Raw genomic sequence first — 16,499 nt, forward strand, 5'->3', positions numbered from 1 at the left:
AGAGTTGTAATTAAGAGGGGGTACTGCTCACCAAGTAGTATTGCACTGATTGAAGAGCAGATCAGAAAATCATGACTTACAGTGCTGAAGATTTATGGCTTATCATGCATGTAGCAGGCTAAGCTGACTGTACGATTGCTTTATCTCGTGAGAGTCTGAAGAGCCACCCTAGCTATCAAAACTTAAGATAAATGAGCTATATGAGCTGCTTCTGCCTTTGAATTCTGTATTTGCATACAATTTCCGAGAGGCATTCTCAATGCTGTGTGTCTCTCCTTAGTACATATGTGCTAGAACTATGGAGTAGTACTGAACTGGTTTGTTCTAGCTTCCTACAAAAGGGACCATGACTGTGAGGCTATCTCGAAGACAGTTCTGAAACAGCAAAAATAGCATCATATGCTTTTAGCTCTGTGGGCCTCTGCTGGAGTCAACAGTTCCAGCGCAGTTACAGCAAGTCACTTACATTTTCTTCTGGGTTTCTTAGGCAGTGATTAATTTGGAGGGGAAAGATTTTTATTACCAACCCCTGTTTTTGTTTAGAGTCTTCAAGTATTGTCATGAGTCAGTGTAGATAACAGAGAAGATTTTTTGAGGTCCTGGCTAAATTACAGCCTCCAAATATTGTATCTTTTGCAAACTTGAAAGAAAGGGATAGAAGGAACTGGTTCAAATAGCTGTGAGGATTTCTGAAGTCGTTACTGAGGCAAAAAATGATTCTGTATGTTTTTTGCATATAGGTATACACCAGAATTCACAGAAATGGAAAGACATTTTCTGACTATCCAGTGGGGTTGCGGTAGTACCATCCGCTGACACGATTAGTATTGCAAACAGGTCTCTGCCTAGTATGGGAATGTGCGAAATACACAGTTCTACTGATATTCAGCTTCTCTCAAACATCAGTTTAGCTGTAGTGAACCACGCGCTGGCTCCCAGTGCCTTATGTAGTTTCTGAGATGGTTTCCGTGCAAAACCACAGAGTTGACAAGGTGTGGACATATGTGCAGAAGAGCAAATTGCTGTAAATCAACTATTTAAATGAGAGGTAGTGACTTTTGATTTAAGCCATTTGTTTTGATGATGTTTTTTTGATATATTCCTAAGGAAAGATCTTTCGTCAGTATGGCCAAAATGATTGATTTGCAGCAAGTATAGCCTTTTAGCTAAACTTGCTACTTTTTGTTTGCTGACTGGGGCACATTTATAAAAGTAGCTTTATATCTTATTTATAAAAGTAGCTAAATATCTCAGCTTAATTTTTCCGTGTTACACTGCTGGAAAAATATGAATGAGATACTCCTTATTCATGTGTTAGATGATACTGTTTTGTATTTGCAAACCACGTCAAACTGCTTTAGGATGGAAACTGCGATCTGATTACAACTAATAATATGTATACTAATAATACAGCACATATCATTGCAACATGTCTTACAAGCCGTGAACAGAACTGAGTGCCAAAGATTATTTGCCCCCTGCGTCTGCATAGGATCCAAAGGCAACAACAACAGTTGCAATGGTCAAAATCCAAGAAGAAAAATTTGCCCATATTTATTTATTGTAACCGTATTAAAGATAATGTGAATTGTCACCATTTGGAATGTAGTTTTGTATTAGCTTCTTTTTTAAAAAATAAAAATGGGTTTGAAGAAGATACTATAATCTGATATAAACGTTTAAAATCATCCATTTGAAATAACCTGGTAAGCATGTTCTTCCACCACTCCTGTATTTGGTGAAACTCTCACACTGTTCCTTGAATGTTGACAGTTCCTCTTTAGCTTTAGAAATGTATTTTTCTGCTGACTAATTTAGCTTAGCCCACCAAAACCTTATTTTCCCCTTTTTCTCATTCCCTTCCTGGCCCAGAGCAATAGGTAGCGACTGCTAACTAATGAATCTTTCTGGTGCCAGTGATAGTGACTAACTAACGAATCTTTCTGGTGGCAGTGAAGCTTTTGATTATATGCCCAGACTCCAAATAGAGCCTTTTTTTATTTTCTTGTGAGTAGGAGGAGCAGAAAATACTGTATTGGGGTCTCATATCCTGAGCCGAATAGATAGAGGACTAGTCTTGTTCCAGTTCAATGATGGACACTCTTTTTTTTTTTTTCCCCCTGTGAAAATGTTTCTGTCCTTATTTGAAACAATCAGAGCAGATGGGAAAAAAGCTGACATTGCAGGTTTCAGAATTGATGAAGCCTGTGCCGGTTACAGCCACTGTACCCTCCCTGTGCTGTGGGCCCAGCAGTTCTGCTTGTTTTTAGGCTGTGCAGCACAGGGATGTTACAGGGACAAAGTAAACTGGGCTGTTGGTAGCCAAGGAGCTAGAGCCTTCTGTAAAATGAAGAGCTGCAAACACCAGGCATTTCAAAATCGGGAGTTAAATTCTTACGCTAGTTCCTTACTCTTCCCCTGCATTTATATGGAAGAAAAAATGAAATGCTACTAACCTGGACTGTATGTACTTGCCACTCACTTCTGGGCTGTTTGGCTTTCAAAATTATCTCCACATCACAAGGGCTTCCTTTTTCTAAAATGAAGGCTGAAGTTTGCAAATAAATCACATGACTTCCTGACAAAAATAATTACTGTGAGCTGGGTTACAAGCCATTAGATCATGGTTACAATTTGACTTTCCAGTATAAGGTGCTAGAGAAATCTTCACTCAAACGAATGGTAGCACCAATTATAGTATAGACGATTATTTTCTATTTCCTCAGCTGCTTCTAGAGAGTTAGTTAGACTTGTACTTCTTCAGAGATCAGTGTTCTTAAATAACCTTCTTAAAATAAATGCAGATTGGGTTGTTGAGGTTTGGCTTGGGGGATATATACACCCTGGGAGATAAAGAATGGTCAAGATGGACCATTCAGCCTTTAACCTTCCTTGTGAGACACTGAGAAGCAAGAAGACATTAGTGTTAGTAGTGGTTTTGTGATGTGGACCTGCTCTGGAAACTTTGGTTCATTTTAAAGAGGAACGAAGCAGTTGTCAGATGTTTCCATCTTTCAGTCTTTAGCAACCAAACCTAGGAGTCAAACTCTCTTGTGTCATTTTGCTCAAATTCATGTCCTTTCACATTTTTAAGGACTGCTAGAGCAAGTTATACCTACATCATTGGCCTAGGGATCGGGTCTATCTCATGGATGGACATCTTCCAGCTCCACCATTATTTGTTTTTTTCTGTTTTCCTGCTGGAGCGAGAAGATAGAGGGGTTCAGGGAAGCAGACCTGTTGGGTCTAATGTGGTTGCCACCTTGTGGCCCCAGGCCTGTGGGCACAGGCGGCTCACTGGCACCATGGCACGGTGCCTGTTAATGCCGGTTCTTTGCGTTTCTGGCCATCTGTGGCTGGAGCAGTGGGTCATGGAACGGGTCTGGGGCTGCAGCCCTGCATGGCAGCTGTGGGTGGACTTCAGAGAGTCAACCTGCACTCCCAGGAGCTTTGCTAGGAGACGCGTTGCCCAACTTCAGCTTTGGACTTGGGCTGGCCAGGAGCAAGCCCTCCCCTATTCTGTGCCACTTCAGAGAAATCCCATGTCGTGTCACTTACCACCTGGCTGGCACCGCGCTCTCTCTCATTTGAAGCACAGCCAAGCAGAGAGACTGGGGTGAAGGCTGTGCAGAGCCCTCAGAAAGAATGACGTGTACTTAAATTATTTTTCTTCTTCATTTTACCTAAGAACTCAAGAAATCAATACTTAGAAGTTGCCTGATTGAGAACTCTGTAGCATTGTGGACTAGATTTCTTGATGCATATGGAAGGGGTTTGTATCCTTTCATACAATGAGATGCATTCAACTCTGTTGCTTATCACCACGGACAAATATATTGCACTTTCTTGCTGAAACAAGCTGACGGCACTTCCCTGCTTTTATGTAATTAATAAGTTCTTGCTGTTTGCTGTGGTGTGATTTTCAAAGATGTGTGAAAAGGCAAAACACGCTGATAGAATGACAAGCAGTAACAGTTCATCCTTTCTTAGAGAGTCTTGTCCAAAAGTTGACAGGATTAGCCCCTAACCCCTGGCCAGGAGAAGGGGGTCAGTTCCCAGAGAATCCTCCTGCAGCACCTGCAGTCAGAGCACGCCTTTGCACGAGACTGTCAGTATTGGGAAGGGAGGTTTTTCCTCGCACACTGCCCTCTGCTCTGCCTGTCGCCGCTTTCGAGAATGGCTCAAAGGGAAGGTGCCTTTTTTCCTTCTCCTTTTGAGGAGAGAGCAGAGGGAGGAGAGCAGAAAACGATGGTGTTTTGATCCGCCTGTTTCTTATTCTAGTTGCATAAACACACCAGAGGATTTCTCTAAATTAAATTAAGCAAACCTTTCATGTTTTCTCCCTGCTTCAAGAAAGCTAATGTGGCTGCTTGCAGATTTGCAGCTACAGAGAAGACAAAGATCTGTAGTGTGCACGGACTCAAGGGCTGAGCAGTGTCATTCTGAAAGAACCTGCACGAGCTTTAATAGAGTATAAAAGCTTTCTGGGCACCAAGCAAAAATCTGTTTAAATCCCTGACAGGGATGAGAGCACAGCATGTATTATCAGCATATGCCCAGAGATGGGAAGGCTCTCAAAACATTTGCATTTACTGTAATTAAAAGGTTTAAAGCTTTCCAAAAAGGTTGAAATGGTAGAAGGAGTAAATATAAGACTCCACTTTTTCCTGTTTCCATACAAATACTTAGGGCTCTGCCCTTTTCTCTACACATCTGCCTGACTTGCACTGATCCTAATGGCAATTTTTCTTGAATATAAGGGATGTAAAAACCCACAGCCTTCTCTTTCATATTTATAATCATCATTTGGTACTCGGATTGTGACAGTCCCAAGCGTTCCCTGCCCCACACGGTGAAGGACTGACCCCCACTGTGCATGGCACTGAACACACAGCAAAAAGATTGTCCCCGGGCTGCAATTCCTCATGAAAGCACATCCTTTACGTCACGAGCACATGTGTAGAGCTGCGTATCTTGACAGATTAGTGCCTGCACAGACCCTAGATAAAATGCGGCAGGCGTCTGTGAGGCAGAACGATGCAAGCTGAACTGGAGCAGAAAGTGATGCTTGTGGATCAGTGGTGAACAGGTCGGATGATGATGTAGTACGTATGGGTTCTTTGGGGGGGAAATGACTATTTCAGGAAGGATTGACTGTAGGCGAGCTTTGTCGGACTAAGATTTCCCCTATTATGATCGCTAATTTGCCAGACTAAAATCTCTCTGCAAAGAGTCTGTGTAACTCAAGGACTATTATATTAGTGATCTGTATCAAGTGGCATAGCTGGAGCTACCAGTTAGAGGAATATAGGGCAGGTGGATGAATGCTTTCTCCAATGTCAAACAGATGCAGAAAAAAATTATTCAGGAGCAGGAAAAGAAATGCTATAAGGCTGAAAATGTCAACTCAGTAGCGGTCTAATGCTATAAGGCTGAAAATGTCAACTCAGTAGCGGTCTGTAAGAAGACCATGGCTATTGAATAGAGGATTCCTGCCTAATATAAGAGGAAAATGACTATGTCTCCTCTTTTCCGATTATGTAGAAGGTAAATAGGAGCAAGTCGAAGGAAGATCTTTCCTTTCTTGGCTGTTACTAGATGTGACTGCCACTTCAGTGATGACAGCCCTCCCTCCAGTTTCAGCTACTCAAATAGCAGCAGACAAAGACTGGGAATAGGCAGTGTGGATAAGCTGGTTATCGAATGTTTGGACTATGACCCCCTTCTTCTTCCAGTCAGGCTGTTAAATATTCATGTAAGTGGGCTCAGACAGATCCCTGCCATCTGTCTGTATTTATAGGACTTCATCCAAACAGCTCCAAAACGTGTAAAATTTTATCCTCACAACAGCTCTTTAAAGAAAAAGGGATTTCTCACCTAGCTGAAGGGAAAAGGAATCAAAACACAAAGTGATTTAGCGAGTAACCAGATTAATTCATCTGGACTCCAGCAGACAGGATCCAAATTCAGCTCTTTTAAGTGCCAGGCCCAGCTATAGCCCCAGGCTTTCAAGGCAAAGATCATGTTTAGTGCTATAAGATGTTGTATAGCTCACCTAATATTGCTCATTAAGCATTAAAAAATCTTTGTATGCAACTATAAAGGAAACAAGAGACTCTGTCACTGTATGTGTGTATGGGTACAGAACAGAAGTATTTGATGAGGAGAAATCAATAATAAAACAATTATTCAAGCATCTCAGCCTGCACTGCATTTAGTTGCACACCTTGATGACCAGATAAAACAGGACCATCATGCAAGCTTCAGTAAACAGTGTGCCCATACGGGCAATTCTGTGAGGGAACAGATTGTCACAGCTATGTTTGACCTGTTTTAGAGCAATCGTGGCTCTCCCTTGGCACTGTGGATGTGCTGTTGACATTTCAGCAGAGCTGCTTCAAAAAAATGAGTGCCATTGTTAGAATAGTGTGGCGTTTTGTGAGTGAGAAGCAATTCCTACATTTTAAATCGAGCAACAAACCCAGTACTTCTCCCTGTCTCCAGTCAGAGCCTCTTAAACAGTCTGAACGGGAAGGATGAAGGAACAAGACCACTGAGAAGCCCAGCCCAGACTTTTCATTGTACCGACATCAAGTTACTATGGATGTGATGTGGTGTTACTCATATGCTGCAGGGATTTGAATCTGAAGCTCAGATTCAGCTCTCGGAAGCCCACACACAGACAGGTTATCACAGAAGAGGCGTCTGTGAGATAGCTGAGTTGGGGTGGTTGGTTTTGTACCTGCTCCCAGAAGACGGCGAATCTGGGGCAGCAGTCCACCTTACCTTAGCTTATCTTCCTCACCTTCTTGCTGTTTTTAGGCATGAGTGCATTTTGAAAATAAAAGGGAAGCATTTTCACTGTGGTGCTTGAGAAACTGTTACATGCATTTTGGAAACATGCCAGAGGGGATCTTTCTGCCTTTAACACCATATTGAAATGTTTTCTTCTTTCAAGGATCTTTCTCCTTGGCTTAGTCTTTAAGAATAGCCTCAAGGCTTTGAGCTTACTCAATCAATGTATTTTTGTTGATGATTTTTTTTTTTAAACTGTTTTTCAGGCATTGGAAAAAATGTCATCTGTGACCGAACGGCAACTCCCCTGGATGCCTTTAGGATGATGACCGCGGCTCATTATTACCCAAAGCTCATGAGCATCATGGGGAACGTTTTGCGCTTTCTTCCCGCTTTCGTGAAGATGAAGCAGCTGATCCAGGAGGGTTACGTAGGGGAGCTGCTGGTGTGCGAGGTGCAGGTTCACAGCGGAAGCCTGCTAGGCAAGAAGTACAACTGGAGCTGTGATGACCTGATGGGAGGTGGGGGCTTGCACTCAGTTGGCACCTACATCATCGACCTCCTGACCTTCCTCACTAGCCAGAAGGCCGTGAAAGTGCACGGGTTGCTCAAGACCTTCGTGAAGCAGACGGACCACATCAAGGGGATACGGCAGATCACCAGCGACGACTTCTGTACGTTTCAGATGGTCCTGGAAGGCGGCGTGTGCTGCACGGTGACACTCAACTTCAACGTCCCGGGGGAGTTCAAACAAGACATTATTGTGGTGGGTTCAGCAGGACGGCTGATTGTAATAGGCACTGATCTCTACGGACAGAGCAACAGCTCTCCTCAGCGGGAGCTCCTGCTAAAAGACTCCACGCCGGTCAGCAACTCCTTACTTCCAGAGAAGGCCTTCAGTGACATCCCATCCCCCTACCTCCGGGGCACCATTAAGATGGTTCAAGCTGTCCGGCAGGCGTTTGAGGACCAGGACGACAGGAGGACCTGGGACGGGAGGCCCCTCACGATGGCTGCCACTTTTGACGACTGTCTGTATGCCCTGTGTGTGGTGGACACCATTAAAAAGTCAAACCAGCTGGGGGAGTGGCAGAACATTTCAATCATGACTGAGGAGCCAGAACTGAGCCCGGCATACTTAATCAGCGAAGCCATGCGGAAGAGCAGGATGTCTCTGTACTGCTAGCTCCTCTCAGCTCCTAGGAAAGAGTAGGAACCAGACAGCTCTTAAAGGAAATGGTAATTCAGCCCCTGTGAAGGGCTTGGGCATCTTAGAAACAGCTGAGAATACGGGAAAAGGAAATACGGTGTTTGGATCAACTAAATCTGTTGGTAGCTAAATGCCAAAGTGATAAGGTCCTTAGAAATGCCCAAAACAGATAGGAGACTTAAGAGCTGACATAACTGGTTTAATAACAGTATTAGCTGGCTGATTGGAAAGATATATCATGGACTCATCTCCTGCTTGCAGGTGCTTTAGATTATCCAATTGTGTTTACTGTGAAAGGTTGGGAAGATCCTTTTAGATTTTCCTTACCTACCAGAGGGCTGTGAAGGTACTGTCATGTCATTAAATTTTCTGTAGTGTCTGACATGAATGGTTCCTACCATGACAGCTGACACCACCGTGCTGTAGTACTACACCTCTAACCAACACACAGAATAATAGGACTTGGTGTGAAAGTGTCGCGTGATACGGAGAATCTTGGCAGCTCACTTTTCATATAGCTTGTTAGGAGCTTCTCTGTGTTGGTTTAGCTAGCTGGTTTTTGTTTTGTTCTGTTTTGTTTTTTTTTTTATTTAAAGCACAATTAAGTAGGAAAATGTGTGGCTTTTAAAACAAAGCAATCCTCAACGATAGTGCATGAGCCCCGGTATTGGGGGAGGGAGGGTCTTCTGTGAGCTCCCAGTAAGCTTCAGTGTTAACTGCACAGATTTGCTGATTAAAATGTGTTGTGCAAAACCTTCATGGATGGCAAGTGGTATGACACAGTAGTGACAGTGGGTTTTATTATACATCTGAACTCAGGCTAGTCTTAGGAAGGTTTACACACTATTTCTTGTGTCTGGGACTGACTTTTGAGTTAATTCATCGTGCATTTTGATTTTAGGTGGAAAACAGTAGAAATCCAACCCGAAACCATATGATGCTTAGATAGGCAGAATTTCTTTGTGAACTCACACTTGAGAGATGCTCACCAACAATTAGTTTCATGTAGCTCAACCCAAAAGCTTTCACCTCCACCGAGTGGTGAGTGTGAGTGAAAACCAAAAGGGATGAGAAAGTTTCCCGTCCATTTCCAGGGGAAAAAAATTACTTAAGACCCCCACCTCTTCACCTCCTTAAAGTGGCCAGGTACTGGTACTGTATTAATCATTCCCTGTCATCAGCGCAGGGGCGGACAAACTCTTTTGATATATTTGTCCTGTTCTTCTTTTTAATACTTTAGATTGCAGTCTTGAAATAATACATTCTTTTGAGAATATATTCTTGAAAGAATATAGTGAAAGGCACATGAATTATTCCAGTAAACAGGGATACTGCTCTGCTGCATGAAGCTGCTCCAGTGCTCATATGTTTACAGCACTAGGTCCTCAGATAGGAAAAAAATAGAACACAAGCATATGGCACTAAAGTATATTAAACTTGAGAAAAACCTTTTCAGGGTTTTTTGTTAATTTTGATTAGGGGAAAGAAGAGAACATTTGGATGAGCAGTAAATTAAAAGAGAAAATATGACCGTCTTTCTCAAGGCCATCAGATTAGTGTTGCCATTTTAGGTTAGAACTGTCAGAATAATTTAGATTTTTTAAAAAACACAGTTTTGCTATTTTTAGGAGCACTAAGTGCTTCTGTAGAGGCTTCTCCTACAAATGACTCCATCTGCTGTATGCTCCTGCCTGTCCTATGCCCAGTTTACAGCTTCATGTTTTTGAACAGGAGGGCATCAATAGTGCGGTTCATCTCATCTGACTTTAGCCAGCTGAAAGTCGGGTATCTTGTCCTGATCAGCTGTGCAAGGACACAGTAGTCAATACAGAGAGAGGTCTCCAAAGGCTGACTCGGTTCATCCTAAGATTAACACAGAAGGAGGTGCCCGTTGGAAATTCCTGTCTTCCTCCTTTGCAGAGAATCTTGGCTTCTAAATTTTTAGGTGGCTGAAGTTAGGAAACTTGACTCCCACCCCAAAATTATTAATATGTGCTTAATTTTTGAAGAGCGTATGTGTGACCTTTCATGAAATATTCCCTGAAGTATAATAGTGTGACTGATGAAGGGATAATGTAATACTGCAAAACCACACCCAAACGGAGAATTGTTTCTATCCACGTTGTTCTGCCAGTTCTAGCAACTGTCTCTGGGGCTGACCGCTTCTGCTAAGACCTCGGACAAGCTTTCATCATTCCTTCTTGGAAACAGCCCTTGACAAGTTTGGATGTTTTTCCTAAAAATTTATTTCTCTGAGAATTCCTGAGGTAGTATCTGTGCCAACGGGAATTTCCCATTATAATTGTCATGGTATACCATGCTATCCAGTTCCTGCCCCGAAAAATACACAAAGAAATACAGAAGAGAGGATTTGATCAAGAAATCATCTCTCTCTCTCCCCCCTGAAAAATGGAATTAGCCCCAAGGGGATCACGAGAGTTTTCATATAGTAAGGCAAAAGCCATTTATTGAAAATAGTGGCTAGTTCAAGTCATGAATGCAAGCCCGGTGGATAATTAACCATGACAACCATAACAATCAATCCAAAACTGGAACTAAACATGGACCAACATTTTTGTGAGTCTTGCTTCTTAGCGGTTTGGCCATTGTGCTGCAATTGCTGTTCTTGTCTTTGCACCTCGTTTTGGTTCACAAATGTTGACAGTTTTTCCTGTCTTTATTTTCTTTTTTTTTTCTGTGTCTTTCTGGATTTTGTGATGCCAGCTGGAAGAAGATATGCTGGAATCCTGTTCCCCGCCCCTGCAGTGAACAGTCCCCAGGGACAGTCCCCAGCAGTCCATAGGGATAGTACTACTGAGCTCAACCTTTCTGTCCTGGATCCAAAGGTTTAGGTGACAAGCATCACCCATCCTCTGTGCAGACTTACTGATGCAGAAGACAGTGCTGCTTAGCAGAAAGAAAATCTAATGCTTTGGTTACATAGCCATCTGATGTTAGTATTAGTACTGGCTTGCAAATGGGTTGAATGCTGTGCAGCTTGTTGTGCAACCACAGTGCTGGCCCCAGGGAGGCAGGCAGAATGAGCAGGGGCAGGGTGAGAACTCCTCTTCTGACGGCAACAGAGATCTTATGCTAGATTTAGGTGAAATTGTTACCTAACTGGGATGGCAGCAGTAACTGCATATGTTCAGGATTGTATGACAGTTTTTCCATTCCCTAGGAGGTGAAGGTGCTGTAGTGTCAAGTGTAAAGATACTAAACTTCCACCTGGCTTAGATGAGGCAGGAATTGGTTTATTTATAGAATGTGTACTGCTATTCTGATAAATTGTTCCTTTACAGTCTGGGATCTTTCTTGGCAGCATCAAGCCCTCTGCTCTTTTGGTACAGTTGAAAGTACATTGAATTACCCTAAGTAGCCTCTGGAGTTCACGCTGGGTTTAAGAATTTGGGCAGCAGATAGCAGAGATGTACTTGATTGAACTCAAAAGCGGTACCACACCAGGAAACATATATTTGGAATTGCACTTTCAATGCTGTTCTTCAATGCTGTGCCATAAAGTTTGAGATGAATGCTGCTAGAGTTGGTGCAGGCCTAATAGCTAAACTGTGGCTACTGCTGGAATTTACAGTAGCCCCCAAATGAGCTTGTTTATACACTAGGTAAGAAAAGGTCATTCCTCTTTCCCAGGGCTGCTGTCGGAAAGGCTCTTTCCTTTGCCATCAACCTGTGTACATAGGATACTGAACATTATGGTCTGTTGCCAAAGACAAGAAGAGCCAAAGGGGAGAGCCCAGGTGAAATGCTCTGCTGCTCTGCAGGGGTCTGTTCCAATGCTGGGACGGTCAGCTGAGAGACGATGTCTTATTTTCCATGGGAATTGCATTGGGGTCCACACCAGGGGTAGGGCAACCCTACGCTGTGTGACAGCAGGGCACAACTGAAGTCCTTCCATGTGCCCAAAGGGAGAGTGGTGACTGCAGCAGGGAGCGACAGGAAGGTGTGTCTGCAGTCTGGTACCTATATGCCTGCGCCAACAGGGAGAATATGATGGTCGTGCAGAGGGTGAGGGCTGCACCTCCTGAGGATGATAGCAGCAGCCTTGCTCCACCTCTGTGTTTGGGAGCCTGAGAAGGGACCCTGCCCTTGGGGAAGCAGCATCTGTCCTATACTCCTGCTAGATCCGTGCACATCCTCAGTGCTGAACTCTGAAGTCCTACGTGGAAGCATAACAACTCTGCAAGAGCTTGGGGTCTCCTATATCTAATATCATGCATGTGTTAAATTAGTAGTACTTTAGCTGTGTAGTTAGAAAATACCAAGTAGAGATGATACATGCAGCCAATATGGCAGAGAATCAGGGCATGCATAGACGAGTTTAGGCTCAGGATGGGCTGCTGCAGAGTTCATCCTTTGCTTTGGCTGAAAACATGAGAAATTGCTGCCCAGCCAGCATAGGGCAATCAGAGGCACTCTCCACTTTGTACTTAGTGTTTCCTTCTTTTGGGTAGCTTTTGAATCAGTGACTGTACAAGTGAACAGCTGTCCTGGAAGTTCAGCCATTCAAAAAAGGAGGCTTTTCTGCCGCGTGTGGTCACAGCACAAGAACAATTCAACTTCTCTGTTACCTTGTTTATTTCTGTGTCCACACAAATGTGGAAAAGACCTAGATAATTTAAAATGCCTCATTTCTCTACCAAAAAAAAAAAAAAGGCAGATTTTATTTAATGAGTAAAGATAAACAGTATCTTGATGGTGTCTTTGCAGAGATTCAGAAATTGCTGATGACAGAATTTCTTGTTGCTGGGAATTTTTATATTTGACTTTTATCTATGGCCTTCAATATAAAATATCACAAATTATGAAGTCTATTCACTGTTGAGTTCTGTATTTACAAGAGTTTAAAAGTAGCCAGCAGACTTTTGGCTTTGGGCAGATACTCAACGCTGGTGTGACGTTCCAGTGGCCCAGTGATGTACCCTTAAGTATGTATGAAACTCAACACTGGACTGTTTGACCTCTGCAGTGCTCTCTGGGTATCTAGGACTAGTTGTGAAATGGCAGGATTATTCAGGACAGCAGTTTCTTCTTGTTGTTGTTGTTGAAGTTGTTACTTGTGGGGAGCAAAGTTTGTAAATTTTAGAGATGAAGTATGACTGAATAATAATTGGCAGTCTTATCTGCTTTAAAATTTCCTCTCTCTTGAGCTGCTGGATGAAGTCTGTCCAATAAAAATAATCTCCCCTTAACAATAACTGCCCACTTCCATTTGCTCATGAAAAGAAGAAATTTTAAGTAAATGGGACTATACATAATGCTGCATTCATGAACCGATGTCATAACCTCATGACTTACTGAAGCCAGAGCCCAGGCAAGTAATGACTTTTTTGAAGCTGCCAAATCGAAGCCTTGGGGTTGGGGAATGAAGGGCATCAGCTTAGGTCAAACTGAAATAGCTTTTATTCAGCATTTTCAGTTAAATGAATAAACAGAATGGCTATGGTCAATCCAAAACTGAACACAACACATGTTTGTAGAAGGTCATTTACATTTTTTCTTTTGGGATTAAGTTCCATTTTTAAAGGATGCTGTTTTGAAATGAAAAGTTTAAAAAAATCCATCTTTTATTATGTTCTGGCATGTGTGAAATTAACTGTTTGGGGTTGGGTGTGGGTTTTGTTTGGGGGTTTTTTTTGGTTTGTTTTTTTTTTTAAGTTCATACTTAAAAAAATCCCATCTATTAGGTTCAGTGAATGTCCATTAAGGACGTTCAGTGAATTCAGCTGCCCTTGGGCAGATTTGGCTCTGAACCTGCAGCCTCGCAGTGTCATGCAGTGACCCCATTTCTAGCATATGAATTTGGCCATCTGTGTTTCATTTGTGTCTTCTTGTGGCAGTGGGAAAACTGGTTCGTTACATGGAGTTGGCTACAGATAATCAAGATACTTTTTGCAGCAGTGCCAGCCATGGTCTTTAAAAGCACTTAACTCTATTAACTTGTTTACCGTGGTTATTTATGACCTTCCAGCCATATGCTGTCCATTACTTCCTTTTCTTTTTACACCAGCTGTCAGACTCGCTTCCCTCCCCTTTCTGTTTCTCATTCCATTGCAAGCCGCAAGGCGAGTCTCCCTTGTTTCCCACTGAGCTCGCACTCAGTCTGTGTTACATATGGCATACAGGGTGGCTAACCTACGACTTGAAGTAACTTTTAACACAGATTCATTAAAGAATATGTTAACACCACAACTACTCAAGTACGTGGCATACTGAATGCCCAGCCAGGGCAGGAATCAGAGCTCCCTGCTATGCTGTGCTTCACAAGTGACACTCACTGTTTCTCTCTGTCCTGGTTTTCTTTTATTTGATTTTGAAAATGAGAATATGTTCAGTTTGTTGCTGTGTCAATATTAAGTATATATTTATTGTTTTTCAGACATACGTACATATATATAAATGCTATATATATAATGTCAACGCATGGACATATGTACAGTAGATATTTTAAAGAGCTATTTATCAAGAAAAGTAAGTGTTATAAGTAAACAGAGTTTATATTTTATATATTATGTAGATAGCAAAAAAAAAAAAGTGGTTAAATTATAGTAGGACTTTTGGGGGTGGGGGGTTGGAGAAATGGGCGAGGGCTGGTTCTAGCATTTTAAATAGCCAAACTGCTTTGTACGGAAGCTGCCTGCTGTGCCTCTCGGCTGCAATATCTGTTTGTTTCTTCTTCTGGAAGATGATGTGCATTGTTACTTTTACATTGCTTGGGGAATGTAGTTAGTTTATTCTCAGCCAACTGGTATGTGCTGCTTAAAACATGGTTTCCTGCTGTTCTGCATATTTGCATTGATGGAATAAAAGGATCGTAACTGGCAAATAAAGACGTAAAAGGATGTGATCTCAGCTGTCTGTCGGTTTTCCCCACGCTTGTGTTGGCGGGGGGAGGGTAATAACCATCACCTTTGCCTGGTTTCTGGCTGGCTTGTTAAGTTCAACACACTGGAGTAAAATACACCGGGCTTGTGCTTGGGGGTGGGGATTGTGATGGAGGGAGAGAGAGAAGAAGGTTTAACACTAAGCTATTTGAAGGTTTAATGTTATGACAAGGACTGAACTAACGCCTGCTGGAGTGATGTGTCCTGAGGAGACAGTTGGTTTTATTGCCAAAGGATGCGAGCGTGTCCCGTGGCATAGCAAAACGGGGCATTGGACATCCCTGCTGAGCACAGCCTGGAGATCCTTTCTCCTGGATCTCCTTCTCCTCCTGGATCCTTTCTTTCCTCCTTTCTCCAGCACAGCCTGGAGATCCTCCTCCTACCTCCCCACTGGTGTCCTGGGATGCCTTTGCCTTTTCCGTCCTCAGCTCCCTCCAGTGACATCCCCATGCCTACCCAGTCCTTGCTCCCATCCGCCAGGGAGCTGTCAAGTCGTTCCTGCTTACCCCAGTGCTCCTTTTCTCCCTTCTGTGTGGGTGTCTCATCACCCTAGTAAGGGGTTCATTACTCCAGCCCCTCTGATGCCGGAGAAGACCTCACTTGAGTATGAAGCAGAAGATAATACGAAGCAGTGGGAAATTCTAGGCTCTGAGGAAAGATTTATTGCCTCTGTTATGTATTTGTGGAAATGATAGAGCATTTCCTATGTTGTTTTTTCTATTTTACAGCAGAGCACACAGAAAGATGTTGGATTCTACTTGTGTCAGTGCTCACTCATTTCCCAGGCACTACGGAAGTACAGCAAATCTGAGGCACAAATCTGTGAAGGGGTAGGAAATCATCATCGCTTACAATGCACACTCTCCTCAGATCACACAATCTTGTGAACTGTATATTTTTCATATATATAAAAATTTACAGAGTGGGTATAGCGTTTACTTCATCCCAGAAATGCAGGATGTTAGCAATTTCTACTACTACCATTGCAGCTATCATACTTTAAAGACATACCGATGTTTATATACACATAAAATTCATTTTTATCAGTTTTAATACACATTATTTTCTTAGGCTGAAGAGGAGAAAGGCACAAGGCAAGGAAGAATCAGTGCCCAGGTCTTTAGGAATTATATTTTAATGTTTGCCTTGCCCTCATGAGGAAATGACCCCTCATGAAGCCCTCATGAGCCCTCATGAGGCATGACTAGTATAACCTTGTTCAGGTGTTCAGATCACTGTCTCCAACTAATCAATTGGGCACTGAAATAAAATAGGGCCAAATTTTATGGTATATCCTTTCCCATCAACTTCATAGTAAAACAAGGCCTACTTCCATTTCAAAGGTTAAAGCATAGAAATCTTTGGAAAACAGCACCTAGGGGAGCAATTACTGTGAAAGAGCATCAGAGATACACTGGGGTTATTAGTACACAGTTACAGCACACAATATATAACTGTATAGGTAAGTGCAAATGCAAGAGCGAGTATAAACATTCCACACTAATGAGGCTACATAAATGCTAAGGTAAACATTTTCAAACGTGGGTCAACATAGTGAGACACTTAAGTGTAGATTTATGAACCCAAGTAAG

General features: G+C 42.6%; 1 protein-coding gene across 4 annotated transcripts in view; it reads left to right on the top strand.

Moving 5' to 3' along the window:
- GFOD1 (Gfo/Idh/MocA-like oxidoreductase domain containing 1) overlaps positions 1-16,499 on the top strand; it is a 91,594-nt gene that overhangs the window by 63,973 nt on the left and 11,122 nt on the right. For 2 of the 4 annotated variants that reach the window (XM_075493845.1, XM_075493846.1), the window contains exon 2: positions 7,062-14,870. In XM_075493845.1, coding sequence (XP_075349960.1) covers positions 7,062-7,981 — 920 coding nt within the window. In that variant the 3' untranslated portion in view covers positions 7,982-14,870. Of the gene's footprint in view, positions 1-7,061; positions 14,871-16,499 lie in introns of those variants that run through there. The other 2 variants (XR_012774345.1, XR_012774346.1) reach the window with 2 other exon arrangements.

Source organism: Mycteria americana, chromosome 2, assembly GCF_035582795.1.
Source record: "Mycteria americana isolate JAX WOST 10 ecotype Jacksonville Zoo and Gardens chromosome 2, USCA_MyAme_1.0, whole genome shotgun sequence".
Classification (NCBI taxonomy): domain Eukaryota; kingdom Metazoa; phylum Chordata; class Aves; order Ciconiiformes; family Ciconiidae; genus Mycteria; species Mycteria americana.